General features: G+C 43.1%; 1 protein-coding gene across 9 annotated transcripts in view; it reads left to right on the top strand.

The window, feature by feature from the left end:
• Positions 1-17,559, top strand: part of AMBRA1 (autophagy and beclin 1 regulator 1) — a 173,684-nt gene that overhangs the window by 49,170 nt on the left and 106,955 nt on the right. For 5 of the 9 annotated variants that reach the window (XM_055546994.1, XM_055546999.1, XM_055546995.1 and 2 more), the window contains one exon: positions 16,275-16,361. The exons of the other annotated variants lie outside the window; for them this stretch is intronic. In XM_055546994.1, the coding sequence (XP_055402969.1) occupies positions 16,275-16,361 (87 nt within the window). The remainder of the gene's footprint in view (positions 1-16,274; positions 16,362-17,559) is intronic. 9 annotated transcript variants of the gene reach the window in all.

The following is a 17,559-nucleotide window of genomic DNA, read 5'->3' as shown; positions in this document are numbered from 1 at the left end:
GGCGCCCCTGCTGGCTGTAGGCTGACATGCCGACAACCTCCTCACCTGACTGAGGAGAAACTGCCTGACTTTTTTTTAATAGCAACAATTAATAAACTCCTCCTCTGTTTCCAAAGAGGGAAAGTGGGGGTGCCAAGCGCATTTGCTGGCTGGGACACAGTTGAGTGCGCAGATTTCTGTCATGTCAGGTTATGCAGTATAACCTTTCTTTAATGATGGACTTGTGTAAAATCTGGGACAAGACTGTCTGCACCTCTCCCTGTGAGCAGAGCGCCTTGGACATAGGCGTGGGTTTCAGTGAAGAGGTCGGTTGATTTGGATGTCAACCTGCCAGAGAATTAAAATCAAGTTAGGAGCAGGAGTAGAAGACTAATAATAAAAGAGTCAAAGGCGGAGAGTGTGACCGAGTCACAGAGGGAGAGTTGCAGCTTGTTAACATTGTGTCCTTCGCCTTTGCTGTGTCACAGAGTATGAGTTTGAATCTTTTTGCCTCTTCTCCCCTCCCCCCCCCCCCACATGTTCATGCACGTTTCTCAGTTTTCCTCTATCTCTCTGCTGTCTCCTTCGGTCACTTCACCTCTTCTTTGTTCTGATGGCAAATGTAACCTATTTGGGGGGGTCTTTTTTCTTACTGTGATTAAAAAAAACACACATAAGTTTACCCTGTTAATTTTTTAACGTACAGTCTTGTTAAGTCTGTGCACAGAGCTGCACAGCAGATCTCTAGAACTGGTTCTCCCTGCAAGAGTGAAATGGTCATTGAACAATTCTCATTTCCCCCTCCCACCATTCCCTGGCAACCACAGTTCAGTTTTCTTTTTCTATGAGTTTGATTGCTTTAGATCCTCATATAAGTGGACTCATGCAGTCTTTGTCTTTTTGTGATTGGCTTAGTTCACTTAGCATAATGTCTTCAAGGTTCTTCCATGTTTTGGCGTATGACAGGATTTCCTTCTTTTAAACAGCTGAATAATATTCAGTTGTGTATATATATCGCATTTGCTTTATCCATTCATCTGTGTGTGGGCCTTTAGGTTGCTTCCACACCTTGGCTATGTGAATAATTCTGCAATGAACATGGGTGTTCAGGTGTCTCTGAGATTCTGCTTTCAATTCCTGTGGATATACACTCAGAAGTGATATTGCTGGGTTATATGGTAGCTATATTCTCAATTTTTTGAGGAACTGCAATGCTCTGTGTCAGCAACTGCACAGTTTTACAGTTCTACCAACAGTGTGCAAGAGTTCCTATTTCTCCATATCCTCATCAGAATTGTTATTTTCTGTTTTGGGTGTTTTGTTTTGTTTTTTGGAGAGCTGCGTCTTAATATTCATGAGATGATATGTCATTGTGGGTTATTTGCAGGGTTATTTCCCTGATGATAAATGATGTTGACCATCTTTTCATATGTTTGTTGACCATTTGTATATATTCTTTGGATAAATGTCTATTCTAGTCCTTGGGCCATTTTTTAAAATTGGGTTTTTGGTTGTTTTTAACTTATTGGAGTTCTTTGTATATTCTGGATATTAACCCTTTATCTGATAAATAGCTTACAGACATTTTGTCCTGTTCTGTAGTTTGCCTTTTTATTCTGTTGTTTCCATTGCTTAAGTTTTAAAAATTGGATGCAGTCCCAGCTGTCTGTCTTCACTTTTATTACCAGTGTTTTTTGTGTGTCATATCTAGGAAGTCACTGCCCATTCCAGTGTCATAAAACGTTCCCTCTATATCTTCTCATAAAACTTTCCCCCATCTGTGAGTTTTATAGTTTTAGGTCATAGTTTAGGTTTTTAGTCCGTTTTGAGTTGATTTTCACCTGTGGCATAAGATAAGGGTCCACCTTTATTCTCTTGCATGTAGACAGACAGTTTTCTCAGTACCTTTTGTGAAGACTTTCTTGCCCTCGTTGTCAGACATCATTTGATCATACACACAAGGGTTTATATCTGGGTTCTCTATTCTATTCCATCAGTCTATATGTCTATCTTTATGCCAGTACCATACTGTTTTAATTACTGTAGCTTTGCAGTATGATTTGAAACCAGGAAGTGTTAGGCTTCCAGGTTTCTCTCCTAGGTTCCTCTTTCACAAGATTATTTGACTAGTCAGAACCCTTTTTGAGCTTCCATATGAATTTTAGGATTTTTTTTTTTTCTGAAAGAAAAAAAAAAAGCCATTGGGATTTTGATAGAGATTTCATTGAATCTGTAGATTGCTTTGGGTATTATAGACATTTAAACAATATTAAGTCTTCTAATCCATAAACATGAGATGTCTTCCTGTTGTTTCATTAATTTTTTCCAGTGGTGTTTTATAGTTTTCAGTGTATAAATCATCTACCTCTTTGGTTAAGTTTATGCCTACGTATTTTATTCTTTTTGATGCTATTATAAGTATAGGAGTTTTTTCTTAATTTCCCTTTTAACAGATGTAAATCTTTAAAACAAAAAGGACCTTTTTTTTTTTTAACTTCAGAAGTGTGTTTTCCCAGAAGTACAGCACTCTTTCTTTTTTGCATGCTTTTCTGATTCCTTTTCCTACTGTCTCTTGTGAGTTCTCAAAATTGAGACAGAAGCTTGACTCATTATTTTCTGTTACTCCTTGAAGGCACAGGACCATTGCTATAATGGTCATCCTAACAGAATTACTGAATTTGTTTTGTTTTTATTTAATTTTTTAAATTTTAATTGAAGTATAGTTGATGACAACCCACTCCAGTGCTCTTGCCTGGAAAAGCCCATGGACGGAGGAGCCTGGTAGGCTGCAGTCCATGGGGTCGCTAAGAGTCAGGCATGACTGAGTGACTTCACTTTCACTTTTCACTTTCATGTATTGGAGAAGGAAATGGCAACCCACTCCAGTATTCTTGCCTGGAGAATATCAGAGACGGGGGAGCGTGGTGGGCTGCCATCTATGGGGTCGCACAGAGTTGGACATGACTGAAGTGACTTAGCAGCAGCATAGCTGATTTACAAAGAGTTGCTGAATTCTTAGACCCTCCTAGAGCAACTAAATTTGACAGCTGTGTTAGATGGTACTATTTTGGATGTGATAAGATTGGGGGTGGGAGAGAGGTGTCCATATATGAGAATGTGTTTGTTGTGCGATCTTTGGCCAATAGTCCTCAAAGTGTGGTCCTAAGACCAGAAACATCAGCAACTCCTGCTGATGTTAGAAATGTGAGTTTCTGGGCTCATTCCAGACCTACTGAATCAGAAACTGGGGGTGGGAGGCATGCAGTCTGTTTTTAACAAGCTCTTCAGATGATTTTGATATGCACCAAGTTAGAGAACACTGTTTTAGACCATCTAGGAACTCTTATTATTTATTAATTTATTTCTGTAATTATTTCTTTCTTTGTTTTTGGCTGCACTGGATCTCCGTTGCTGCACAGGTTTTCTCTAGCTGTGACAAGCAGGAGCTCCGCTTTGTTGCAGTGTGCGGGCTTCTCATTGCGATGCCCTCCCTTGTTGCAGCACACAGGCTCTGGGCACTCAGGCTTCAGTCGTTGAAGCACACAGGTTCGGTAGTTGGGGCTCCCGGGCCCTTGAGCACTCAGGCTTCAGTCGTTGAAGCACACAGGCTCGGTAGTTGGGGCTCCCAGGCCCTTGAGCACTCGGGCTTCAGTCGTTGAAGCACACAGCTTCGGTAGTTGGGGCTCACGGGCCCTTGAGCACACGGGCTTCAGTCGTTGAAGCACACAGGTTCAGCAGTTGGGGCTCACGGGCCCTTGAGCACTTGGGCTTCAGTCGTTGAAGCACACAGGTTCAGCAGTTGGGGCTCATGGGCCCTTGAGCACACGGGCTTCAGTCGTTGAAGCACACAGGTTCAGCAGTTGGGGCTCACGGGCCCTTGAGCACTCGGGCTTCAGTCGTTGCAGTGCACCAGCTCAGTAGTTGTGGTACGTGGGCTTAGTTGCTCCTCAGCATGTGGAATTGTCCCGGACCATGGATTGAACCCATGTCCCCTACATTGGCAGGCGGATTCTTAAATACTGCACCATCCAAAAAGTCCTAGACCATCTAGAAACTCTTAACATCACAACCACCATCTCATCCCTAAATCTCTGTAGTGTACTAAAATTCCTTTGCATTATCCATCACCTTTATTTTTCCTTTTCCTGCTGTCCCATGTGTGATACAGTGTTGCTTTAACTTGTAATCTCCTTACGTTCCCCATCTTTTCTTTTCTTGCAATGGATTCTAATAGAAGGAGTTGAATTTGAGCAACCTTGGATTCAAATTCTGGCCCTATTCTGTGACCCTGAGGAGGTTGAGGATCCTCTCTGAACCTCAGTTTCCTCAATTTTATTTAAAAAAAATTTTTATATAAATTTATTTTAATAGTTTCCTCAATTTTAAAGTTATTGTGATGCAGGTTAAATGAGGTAAGCATCAGTTGCTTTTACATATTCAGATGCTCAAGAAATGCCAGCTTTCCTCTCTTTTCTTTGTTATCACCCTGCTCAAAAAACAAACAAACAAAAAAAGTCCCTAAACAACAACAATAAAAAAAGTCCTTTGCTGTGACACATTTCCTACAGGTCATTTTCTGTTCTGTGTTAGTATCCTTTTTTTTCCCCCCCAAGACTTCAGCCTTCATGGTGTGTTTGTGAAATCTCACCATATAAAATTGAAGTAAGCCAAGTTCATAGAAAAGCGAGGTGCCATATAAAGAGCGGACGAGGACAGCTGTGGCGGCGCTGGTTCTGGCTGCCCCAGCCACTTGCAGCAGACGCAAAGAGCTTCTATTTTAGAAAGTGCAGTGATGCAGAAAGTGGTCCGGTTCATAGCAGGGGAATGGAATATTATCTTCATTTTTCCTGCACTCTATTATAATGATACGTGCAAAAGAAACTGGTTCTGCCTCTTGATAAGAGAGGGAGTACAAACACCCGTAATTTCCCAAGTTCTGAGGGCTCCTTCTGTATTGAGAGCGAGCCATCCAGGGCAGAAGTGTGTTCAGAAGGGAGAGCCTGACTGGGACAGGTAGAAAAGAGCAGAAAGTTTTTCTTTTGACATTGACCCTTTTGACCAGGACCAAGACCTCATGCTTTGGACACAGTGAGCAAGTTTGCCCTGAGTTTTATTGTTTAAGGTCTGTTTCCAAATGTCTTCTTTAGTGTTCTGTTTTGGTAGCCGAAGTTCCCTTGAGTGCCAATGCAATTAATTTAGGCTTGTAAGCTAACTTTTATGCTGCTGTTGTAGCTAGCTTGAAAGTTCTAGAAGATCAGAACCTATTTCCTTCATCTACTGATGGATAACCAAAAAAACAAAAAAACCTAGTGGCTTAAAATAGCAGTTTTATTATCTTTCATTGTTCTTTGGGTAGAAGGGAGGTCAGTTGGGAAGTTCTGCTAGTCTTGCTTGGGATCTGTCTCAAGTCAACCGGAAGCGCATTTAGAGCAGCCAGACCTCTCTAGGACTCCTCTTTCCTTGTGGCCTCTCCAGCAGAGTAGCCAGACTTTTAAGGTAGCAGCTCAGGGCTTCCAAAAGTTCCACGAGGGAGGAAAGGGAAGCCGCCAGTTCTCTTCAAGGCTTAGACCCAGAACTTTCTGCGTTCTCTTGATTAAAGCAAATAACTGGCTAGTCTACATTCAGTTCGAGAGGAGACCACACAAGGGCAAGATGCCAAAAAGTGTTGTTCTCTGGTCCCTCTTCAGATACTAGCTACTTCAGAGACCATGTCCATTTTATAGGCTACTGTATACCCAATAATAAGACACTCAATAATTATTTGTGGTTTGAATCAGTGGTTGGATGGACCAATAGCCAAATTGGTGGTTGGTTGACTGACTGCTCTTGTTGGTTTATTTGGGTGAGGCTCATGTGATTCTTAGGGCTGACATACCCATGTTTATGCCTTCATAGAACTGGTCCTTCCTCAACACGTGTCTTTCTAGGAAACCAACTTTTTAGGAATTTTGACTTGCGTGGCCATGTGTTCCCTGCAGTTACTTTTGGAAATTGTCATCCAGGGAAAGAAAAAAAAATACCACTATTTATTAGGCTGTGTACTGGCTACTAATGTTCTTACGTAACCATAACAACCTTGTGAAATAGGCATTTCCCATTAAATTTGGACGCTGAGGATAATGAACTTGCCAGAGGTCACACAGCTAATAAGTGACCGAAGATGACAAGTTAAACTGCAATTTGTTTCTAAAGCTAAAGCATTGACTTGCCTCATACATTAGTTATTCAGAGCTTCCCTTCATTAATCTCAGAGTATTAAGATATGTCACAGGGTTTCTCAAAAGCAGCACTCTCAACATTTCAGGCCGCATAATTCTTTGTTGGGAAGTTGGGGAAGAATATCTCTGCATCTTAGGGTGCAGCACCCTGGCCCTTGCCCACTAGGTACCAGTGTGCTCCCCCGACCCAGTTTCAGCTTCCGAAAATGTCTCTAGATACGGGTCCCCTGGGGGACACCCCCTCCCACTGAAAACCCTTGATAAGGTATCTCATGATTTTCTGTCCTTTGACCTTGGCTGTTTTTTGATACTGTATTTCACAAAGCGCTCGCAGTGGCTTCAAACTGTCTTATTTTTATAATTGTTGTAATCATGCTGCCTGGTTCTGATACTCTTGAGTCCTGCCTTTCTCTCATTGCCTGTCTCCTTTTTTGCCTTGTCTATTTGCTTTTGTCTGATTCTGCTAAACAAAATGCAGGTGGATCGAGTGTTTGTAGGGACTTGTTACACAGGTATCGATTCTGCAGGCGTTCACATCTCTGAGCTTATAAGCATTGGTGCTAGTGGAAAGAAGGCAATTTGCATCTTCTGATTATAGTGGAGGGGAGGGGGATGCATACGAGGTAGCACATTGGGAAGTAAATGGCTTCCAGGCTCCATGGAGTTAATCCTCATGGTAGAGTTGATTGATGTGCATGTGCAGTTCTTTTGGAAAACGGGGGTGGAGAGTGGAAATTGCAGTTTTTCTCCTAATTGTACTTTAGGTGTCATTTATGACAATTTCGTGTTGTCTAGACAGAGAAATGGTAGAGAGATTATTCCAGTGGAGTCAAATGCTCAGTCCAGAGGGAATCAGGAAGGTTGCTGAAGTCAGGATCAGGGTGGAAGGGCAAGTAGTATACTCCCAGAGGCGAATCAGTGAAAATCGAATGTCACTAAGAGAAGCAGTTCAGTGTGAACCCAGGATATAAGAAAAGTGATTGTACTCTGAGCTTCGGGTTAGCTCCAGGGCTAACAGTGGATTGTTTGGGGGCCCAGCTGGAATCTCTGCCCTCTTTTCTATTTCTATAGACTCCAGAAACCTCATTACTTGAACAGACATGCGCCAGGAAGGCTGCCTCTTGGCCTCTGGTTAATAAATGCCCCAGCTCACTGTGCAATCCTTTTTTCCTCATTCTCTTGTTAGGCTTCATTTACTAACTTGCCTTTGCCATCCTGATGTTGACCCTAAGGTTTTACTTCATATTATAGAGTATAGTGTTTGCAGTATACCCAGGTCAGTGGAACAAATGACCCTCATTGAGGGTTTTTAAAATTTCAGATCAGGAATGTGAATGTGAAAAATCATCTGAGAAGAAATGTACAAGGTTTGCTGTTACTGAAGCCGTCAATGATTATATCCTGCAGCCTTTGTAGTATTAATAGGTCTAGAGGTAGACTTTTTTTTGGAATTATCTATTATTCTGAAAAAAATGAGCTGAGAATTCCAGGATTATTGAATTCTGTAAGTGTCTTCTTGATTTGGGGGGGAACCGGTCAAGGAGGATACCCCGCCTCTTAATTAAAGTCCACACTTGCAGGTCGTGGCTGCGGCTTCTTAGAACATGTGCGTGTGAATATCAGAACCAGCTGTGGAACTTGTCATTGATAGGATCCTACTTATCCTTTGGTGAAAAGCCTCTGATCTAAATTCCTAGTTTAAAAATGTCTGATCTGTGGGCCCACCTCCCAAGTCTCACAAAGAAAGAATTCAGGACAGCATAAACATGTCCATGTAGATGACCTTGGACCTTTGAGTTCAGATGCAATTCACAAAAGTGAGTTTTTGTTGTAAATGGAAGCTTCGTACCTATAGTGTGATGTGTTGAGGATACACAGGAGCTAAGTATAGCACTAACCAATCTTTTTACAAATGTATTAAAAATAACCCACCAACTATGTTCCAATATAGAATAAAATTTATTTAAAAATAAAAATACCTGAGGGCCTCACAGTCAGCAGAGGCTCAGATGTTTGCAGAGGGATCTAGCTAACTCTTCAGGCAAGACTTTTGTGCAGCTAGACACACGGTTGCACATCCCATATGAATTGTTTCCAGCTTCTTCCCTCTTGGTGTCTGTGACTATGCTGTGCTCTGATGTTTTGCCATCTATTGCTCACTGCAGAGAGACATTGAGGAATATGTTAATGTTTTGTAAAGATGTTTTCAAGCTTTTCTGGTAAAAAGCCTTTATTTTGAGCCCTGTGAATTGTTTATGCTTGATGGTGGTAAAATAAGGCTGAGCCACACAACAGGCGCTGTGCACTCTTCCTGTCGCGTGTCTGTCTTTTCCCCGAGGTTAGCCTTCTGGCAGTGCTGCCTTGCCTTGGTCTGCCCCACAGCAGGGGCAGGAAGCGCCTGGCGGGCCCTGCTGGCAGCTGCATCACGTGCCGTAAGCGCACCCCCTAGAACTCGGGGGCCCTACAGGGATCAGATGAGTGCCTATCGTCGGATAACTTAAATGATAATTGCCACTGTGTGAGACGGGGAGGCTTGGATGCCTCCGCTGTAAAGCAGAGATGTCAATTTGGAAATCATAATAGAGGTGTCGTTTCAGAACACACAATTATTTTTTACTAAGAATAAGGGCTTGTCATCTCCCAGCCCTGGCATGCACTGAGGCAGAGATCTGGGCTTGCAGAGCAGGATGCAGAAGTGAAGAAGGCAGTAGTGTATCCAGATTTCCTTGGCCTCCCACCCCTTCACTGCCCCTGAAAACACTGCCCTCTCTCCCCTGCGAGCTCTCTTTTGGCAATAAGCTGTCGGGGAGAATCAGTGGTAGTTTCCCAGGCAAGTAGCCAGCCTCTGACTTTACGATTTAATAAGCCTCCCAGGGACCAGGCTGCACTGCGTTTATCAGGACAAACATGTCAGCACTTTAACCTGAACGGCTGAAGTGACCCGAGGGGTGAAGACTGATGTCAGCAGTTTCCGAGAAACTAGTTCCTTCAGGAATTTCTGTGTGAGGTTTTGGACATCCAGGAACCTTGTCTGAAAGGCATGGGGTCAGTGACAGGCAATCAGATATGTCTTCTTGCTTATTTTTCCAAATCTGCTTAGTCTTGCTGATTTACTCTCCTTAGATATTTACTGGCTTCCTTTTGTGTGCTCATTCGGAGAAGGCAGTGGCACCCCACTCCAGTACTCTTGCCTGGAAAATCCTATGGATGGAGGAGCCTGGTAGGCTGCAGTCCATGGGGTCGCTAAGAGTCGGACACGACTGAGCGACTTCACTTTCACTTTTCACTTTGATGCATTGGAGAAAGAAATGGCAACCCACTCCAGTGTTCTTGCCTGGAGAATCCCAGGGACGGGGGAGCCTGGTGGGCTGCCGTCTATGGGGTCGCACAGAGTCGGACAGGACTGAAGTGACTTAGCAGTTTGTGTGCTCATTAGGATATGAGTTTTAATGGGGATAAAAAGATGACTTGGATCCAGTACTTGCTTTCATGTAGCTTGTAGTCCAGTGGTAGAAACAAGAAGACGTAAGGAACTGCAGTACCAAGTGACAGGGGACAGGCCTCTTAAGAGAGGGTTCAACCGCTATGGGGGATGAGGGAAGCGATGGGGAGCTTCTGACCGGAGGAGTCAGATATTTGAGCTTTGAAGGATTTTTATAGGCAGAGATGGGGAAGAACTTTCCAGAAAGAAGGAATGGCCAAACTGAAAACAAGGGTGAACTAGTGAGGGGTGTGCTTAGTGTAGCTAGAGCAGTAGTTCTCAAAGTGTGGCCTGGGGTCCCTGAAGGCAAAACTGTCTTTTTAACAATGCTGAGATATTCTTTGTCCATTTCACTCTTTGTGCTTGTGTATTCCATTTTTCTCAGTTTTAATCTCAAATATAGTTCAGTTCAGTTCAGTCGCTCAGTTGTGCCCGACTCTTTGCGACCCCATGAATCGCAGCACGCCAGGCCTCCGTTTCCATCACCAACCCCTGGAGTTCTCTCAGACTCACATCCATCGAGTCGGTGATGCCATCCAGCCATCTCATCCTCTGTCATCCCCTTTTCCTCCTGCCCCCAATCCCTCCCAGCATCAGAGTCTTTTCCAATGAGTCAACTCTTCGCATAAGGTGGCCAAAGTACTGGAGTTTCAGCTTTAGCCTCAGTCCTTCCAAAGAACAGCCAGGACTGATCTCCTTTAGAATGGACTGGTTGGATCTCCTTGCAGTCCAAGGGACTCGCAAGAGTCTTCTCCAACACACATGTAGTACATATTGGTAAATAAAACCCATATAAGCAAAAGCTCTTTGGGGTCCTCAATAATTTTTAAGAGTGTTAACTGTATATAAAATAGATAACTAATAAGGCCCTACTGTGTATCACAGGGAACTCGACTCAATACTCTGTAATGGCCTATATGGGTTAAGAATCAGAGAAAGTGGATATATGTATAACTGGTTCACTTTGCTGTATACCTGAAACTGTACAACATTGGAGATCAACTCCAATAAAATTTTTTTTTTTAACTTTTAAAGGAACTCTGAGACCAAAAAGTTTGAAAACCACTGGACCAGAGCATATAGTACGTTCAGAAGTAATGAGAAATTGGACTGCACAGCTTTGAGTGCCACGCTGAGGAATTTGGAGTTTATTTCCTAAGCAGAGGGAGTTATTCCTTTGAGCTTGGCTCCCCTGAACTGGACTAGCAGATGTCACCCACACACCAGGGCCAGACTGAGAAATTACTCATTAGGTGTGGGGCACCAGTGGCACCCTGTTAGTAGCTCCTAGAAGCAGTTGTGGAGAAGGCAATGGCACCCCACTCCAGTGTTCTTGCCTGGAAAAGCCCATGGACAGAGGAGCCTGGTAGGCTGCAGTCCATGGGGTCGCTAAGAGCTGGACACGACTGAAGTGACTCAGCAGCAGCAGTTGTCCTTATCAGTATATAAGAGTTTTAGCAGTTGATTGTTTCTAGTGTTAGAGAAGTCTGTGCATGTTTGTTGGCTTTAGTTTGTTGATTTTCTGTGTGATCTGACAACCAGTTTAAAAGCATATCTTTAGGATATAGTTGTTTATTAAGGAAGAGTTGTCCCTGGCTTGTTTATTCTGTCTAGACTGTTACCCAGACTTCCTGCTTCTCAATCCTAATATCCAGTGAATTTGAAAGAAAGTTTCTTTCCTTTTGGATGACCTGTCTCATCTGCCCTGACAACAACTTTGTTCTTTTCCAGAGCTTTCTTCTTCTACTATTTTTTATTGTTTTCTTAGTCATCAAAGGATACAGCTGATCTACGGAACCCTTGTACAGATTCAGGGTATTAATTAAGGCAGGAAGAAATAGTTGTATTCATATAAAATATTAGGAATTTTGTAGCTTAAATTGTCTTCCTGTTGACATGATTTTAGTAGGGCGTAACGTTAATTTTTGATGACTTACTCTAGTGTGTAATACTTTGATTTTAAGTTTTTCTGTTCCTTTCCATAGTGACTCCACCTTTTACTTTAAAGCATGAATGGCCAGATTTTTTTTTCTGTAAAGGGCTGCTGCTACTGCTAAGTCGCTTCAGTCGTGTCCGACTCTGTGCGACCCACAGACGGCAGCCCACCAGGCTCCCCCGTCCCTGGGATTCTCCAGGCAAGAACACTGGAGTGGGGTGCCATTGCCTTCTCCCTGTAAAGAGCTAGACAGTATGTATTAGAGGCTTCTTATAGGCCTCCCTATCTAGACTACTCAACTCTGCCTTCCTAGCTCCAAAGCAGTCACAGACAATATTTAAATGAATGGTTATGGCTGTGTTTGGATAAAACTTTATTTATAAAAGCAGGCAGCTGGCCGAGTGCCTGTAGTTTGCCAAACCTGCTTTTTAGAAGCAATTTGCTATTTTGAAGAAAGTCTTTTTAAGAAGTGAGTGATTCTTTTGCAAATGAGTAGTTTTCTCTTTCGTTTTCAGTGGTTTACTTTTAGATTTTGTATATTTGATGTTTTAAATTTTGAAATAATTTCAGACTTGCGGAAAAGTTGCAAAAATAGTGCAAAGAATTCCCATTATACTCTTCACTCACATTCACTGTATGTTAACATTTTACCACATTTTCTGTATTATTTTCTCTTTTTTCCTATATCTATATATGAATATTATTATGCTTTTATTTGTTTAGTTTTAATATTTTATGTTTGTGATTATTGTGTTCAATATTGAATTTTATTAAAGTAGTGTGTAGTTTGATAGAACAGCAGCCTTTAGACTTAAAAAGAAATACTCCTGTTAGTAAAAGGCTTTTGAGCACTTGTGCTTGTGTGTATGTGTGTGTGTGATACACTTTATGGTTATACATTTAAGTCAAATGTTGTAATGTTTTCTTCCTGTTCTCCGGTGGATCACAATAGCACAGTCCGTGGTGTACCTCGCTTGAACACCACTGGCTTAGAGAATGAACTAGGCAACCTTGTAAAGGAGAGTTTCTTTCCTCTGTCATAGCTTCAATGACTCTTTAAAACATCTCTAACTGGAGTTAACAGGTCAGAATGAAGTGGTACCTTCAAACTTCCACCAACTTGCCTGAGCCCTCCTAAGTCCTACCTTGTTTCATATTACTGAATTGCTTGATTAACCATTAAGTCAAGTGAAACTTGTAGCCACCAGAGCAGAAGGCACTCAGCTGCCATTCTGTTCCATTCTCTTGCGTCATTTCCCCGTTGATGGCTCTTGGCAAGAAGCTAACTGTGGGAGAGAAAGATCTTTCTTTGAGTTTCCTAGGAGTGGTGGTGGTATTTACTTGTCTAGTCACTCTAGTTCTTTCTTTATTCAACACCAATAGTAACAGTCTTTTCTAATCCTTCAGATAGTGTTTGTGTTGTAACTGTAGAGAGCTTAATGTTTCATCGTGATACATGTTTGGGGGTGCTCTTCATAGTAATTGGCTGTCCTGATTTTGTGTATTAGAGTTAAAATACCATGTATGTATGACTTGCTAGTCCACTGTATTGCCTGGGAGCAAATGGTGCCAACAGATTCTAGTAAGTAGGTATCAGTTCAGTTCAGTCGCTCAGTCATGTCCGACTCTTTGCAACCCCATGAATCGCAGCACGCCAGGCCTCCCTGTCCATCACCAACTCCCAGAGTTCACTCAAACACGTCCATCGAGTCGGTGATGCCATCCAGCCATCTCATCCTCTGTTGTCCCCTTCTCCTCCTTCCCCCAATCCCTCCCAGCATCAGAGTCTTTTCCAGTGAGTCAACTCTTCACATGAGGTGGCCAAAGTACTGGAGTTTCAGCTTTTGCATCATTCCTTCCAAAGAACACCCAGGACTGATCTCCTTCAGAATGGACTGGTTGGATCTCCTTTCAGTCCAGGGGACTCTGAAGAGTCTTCTCCAACCCCACAGTTCAAAAGCATCAATTCTTCGGTGCTTAGCTTCACAGTCCAACTCTCACATCCATACATGACCACTGGAAAATCTTCTAAAAGAACCTCATCAGGGACTCCCCAGAGACAAAACTTAACATTTTGGTGTAACTCTGTTTTAAGAAGTCTTCCTAATTAAGATCGGAATTTAGGGTGGGGAGTAGAGTTTGTGGGATTATAAAATAGAACTAGTAAAATTGAAATGACCTGACCTAAGCTCTTCTGGCTCAAGAATCTCCTTTACAGCATGCCTAAAAACTCATCTAATTTCTCTGAATGCTGTCACTGCCTTGGCAGAGTAGGGGGTAACATTGGCCTCCTAATTTGGCAGGGTCATTTTAAAGAAGGATATACACTGGTTTACCCTGGTTGATGCCCCTTGTCAAAGACCCTCTGCTTATGGAGGGTAACACAGCAGGGCTCAGTGATACTCAAGACTCAGTCCAGAACCCATTGGGATAGAACAAGCTTCTGGGTGTTCCAAGGCAGTCAGCTGCTCCCAGATCTTACTTCTGTTCTTCAGCTCCCACCTAATTCCTGTAGCACAAATTTATTAGTAGTGAACATGCATGCATGCTAAGTCGCTTCAGTCATGTCCGACTCTTTGCGACCCTATAGACTATAGCCCACCAGGCTCCTCTGTCCATGGGATTCTCCAGGCAAGAATACTGGAGTGGGTTGCCGTGCCCTCCCCTAGGGGATCTTCCTGACCCAGGGATCGGACCCGTGTCTCTTGTGTCTCCTGCATCGGCAGGGGTGTTCTTTACCACTAGCACCACCTTATACGATGGCCTAAATTGATACACTTCTCAAAATTCAACTTTTCTTCTTTTTGCAGTCTGTGTACCTCTCACTATCCCCTCCTCCCAGAAACATCCCATATTTCAAGATTCAAAGACATGCTGTTATCTTATATGCGCCTACGAAAGAAAAAAAATCCTGCCAATTAAACTACGTCACACAATTATAAGATGTATCCCTACTTCAGACATGTTAAAACGGTGAGGGGCAGGGGGGAAGCATGTCTTACAATTGATGAAGCACAGAATGTCTGCTGCTGTAAACAGTGATATCATTGAAGACTCAGGTTTTCAGCCACAGAGAAGTGTTGAATTGCTTTCTTCTCTTCCTCATTGGTTTCACTGTGTTCTCTCTTTTCAGGGGTGGGATTGTTTAACTTGTCTTAAGTGTGGGGATGATAAGCCTTGTGTAGATCAAGAATATGATATAACACTTGGCTGTCCTGGGTGGGAAGCCAGGCTGACAGGCCTCTGCTGTTCTCTCTTCCCCAGACTGTTAGGGAAAATGCTCCAGTGAGCCAGTCGCTGGGATAAAGTGACTGCACACAACTCTACCTAAAGCCAGCTGGTTTTAATAACAGTGAGTTGAATTAACTCAATTGGAAAACATTGGTAGCTGCTGTCCTTACCCTACAGATCTGCTTTAAAGAAGAGTCTGGCAGGGAGCCGGAGACCCGCTCCTGGGACAGCCAGGCAAGATGCTGCCGGAGGGGAACAGTGTGCATTTCTTCCTGAGACCTCTTCCTTGGAAACGTGTTCATGGCAGGAGCTTGACTGGCCGCCGAGGCACACTGGAGTTGGGAAGCAGTGTGGCAGACACGGCAAACTAGGGGACCCCGAGCCATGTTTATCAGATGGGTTTTCACTGGCCCTTCCCATACGGAAAGGAAGAAAAATGTTTTAGTAAAACTTAACAGGAGACTTCGTGCAAAAGTCCAAATTTCTGGCATCCCTTTAAAAAATAGAAAGAGCCAGTGATACTGGATCCACATTCCAGTTTGGACTGGCAGTGAATTCGTGTGCGTAGTCATCTCAAGCATTTTGGAGTTCTCAGGCCTTCCCTAGGATACTGGTGCTCTCGCGCAGGAGTGGTTGCTGCCGTGCAGTGCGCTTAACTCCTTGGCCCGTCGATCTCCTTTTTGTGCAGTAATGCTTACCTTTCCAGGCTGCGGCGAGGTTAAAGGAAGTGCTTAGTATTGCCTGGCACTAAAAAATGCTCAGTAAATTAACACATATGATCATTGAACTGATGGCTGGGCTAGATTATATAATTGAAGATTTTTTTTATCAGTTGTTAAGGAAATGGCAACTCTCTCCAGTATTCTTGCCTGGAGAATTCCACGGACAGAGGAGCCTGGAGGACTTAGAGTCCATGGGATCAGAGTCGGACATGACTTAGTGACTAAACCACCAAAGAAAGCCCTAGAGGGTACTCACACAAAGGGTGTGGGCAGAGCAGAATGCCTAGAAGATAATGGGATGTGGATGAGGATAACATGGGGGAACTGAACACCAAAGTAAAATGTTGGCATTCCATGGTAATCTCTAAGTATGCCTCTTTTTCCTCTCTCATGTTGATCCCAACCTCCTGTTTGTCTGCTGGAGGTACTGCAGATGAAAATAAGATCATGTCTCTAAAGGACTTGTTCATTTCTCACAGAAGAGCAGTATTCAGGATCATAGAGTGGCCATATCCAGTGTTGGCACTCTGGAGTGCTTCATATCCTTACACCTCTAAGTGCTGGTAGGAAGGATGCGAGCCCAGACAAGAGGTGTTAGCTAGCCGCAAAGGGGGATGTTATTTATCTCTCTCCCCCATTTTTCCTTATGAATGACCTCTGAGTTGGTAATTGACAGGGATTATTGCCATTTTTTTAATCTCTGCTAGGAGGCTGCTGGAGTCTTCCCTCATTTCATTATCCCGTTATGATGGAGCAGGATCCAGAGAGCACCCAATTTACCCAGACCCAGCGAGGTAAGGCTAAAGTGAGCAATGGCACCAGGTGGGGGGGAGGGGCTGCCCTTGGGGTTGCCGAGCTGCTGGAAGCCCCGTCCTGTGCCTCTCTGGTCCTGGTGCTCTTGGACTCTTCAGTTACAGTTTTGAGACAGGTGGTTCAGGTGAAGGGGAAGTGTTCCAGGTAAGTGAACAGCGCCTCTGGTGGCAGAGGGTTATGACCGAGCCTTCATCCTTTGGGGCTCCCTGGCAGAGTCCTAGGATATTTCTTTTCTGCCATTACCATTCAGATGGACAGCCAAAAGGGAAATGACAGTTTTTATTAATAGGGAAATCACTTAACGAATTAAAAACAAACCAAAAAAATCCTCATTTGAGAGAGACTTTAGAACATCATAAGGCAGAAATCAAGGTCATTCAGATGTTGACTTTTTGGAGACTACATGAAGAAAGAGATGGCTGACAAGGGTAACTGAGTAAAATAAGTTGCATGTTATTAAAGAGCTTGCCTTACACCAATCAGCAGACATTTGAAAAGATCTTGAAGAGATTAAAAAAAAAAAGTTCTCATGAGTTTAAGGCCCACCTTTATACTGGTAACTCAGGACCAAGGATGGGGTATTGAGTTGATGTATAATATTTATTTATGGTGAGCAGCCCTTTGGGGATGTCACAGCTGGGTCTAATAATTCTGTTAGTGATCCAAAAGGGGGATAACCTGCACATTCTTTAAGCAACTCCAGAACACACACTGGGAAGTTTTGCCAAAAGAAGAGGGTAGTTTATAATGGTGGGGTTGAAGGTAACAATGTGGGTCGGAAAAGGCTAAGTGAGCTTTGCTGTAGATCAAGAATTTCAAGTCAGGATTGGAACCTTTAGACCAAGTTGATTTCAAGGATATTGAACGATTTCGTTGTTACCACAGTTACGTCATGATTCTGAGCATTCTTTCTAGGACACTAATGAAAAGATTCCCCACCATCCTGTTACTTCCTTTTCCATACCCCAGGAATAGCCGATCCAAGGGTCAGGGAACTGGGGGTTTATGATTTTAAAACGGGTAGACAACTCTGACAAAGACTGAAACAAAGAAGTTAGTCTGTAGTCATATTTGAAAATGATAAGCCCTCAGTAAGAGAAGGAATTGTTTTGGGTACACCAGTTTCTTTGAAACACTGAGAGAACTTCTTGCTGTGAAACAGTGTTGTTTTTTTTTTTT

Source organism: Bubalus kerabau, chromosome 15 (assembly GCF_029407905.1).
Source record: "Bubalus kerabau isolate K-KA32 ecotype Philippines breed swamp buffalo chromosome 15, PCC_UOA_SB_1v2, whole genome shotgun sequence".
In the NCBI taxonomy this organism is placed as follows: domain Eukaryota; kingdom Metazoa; phylum Chordata; class Mammalia; order Artiodactyla; family Bovidae; genus Bubalus; species Bubalus kerabau.
This window is presented reverse-complemented; position numbering and strand designations above follow the sequence as displayed.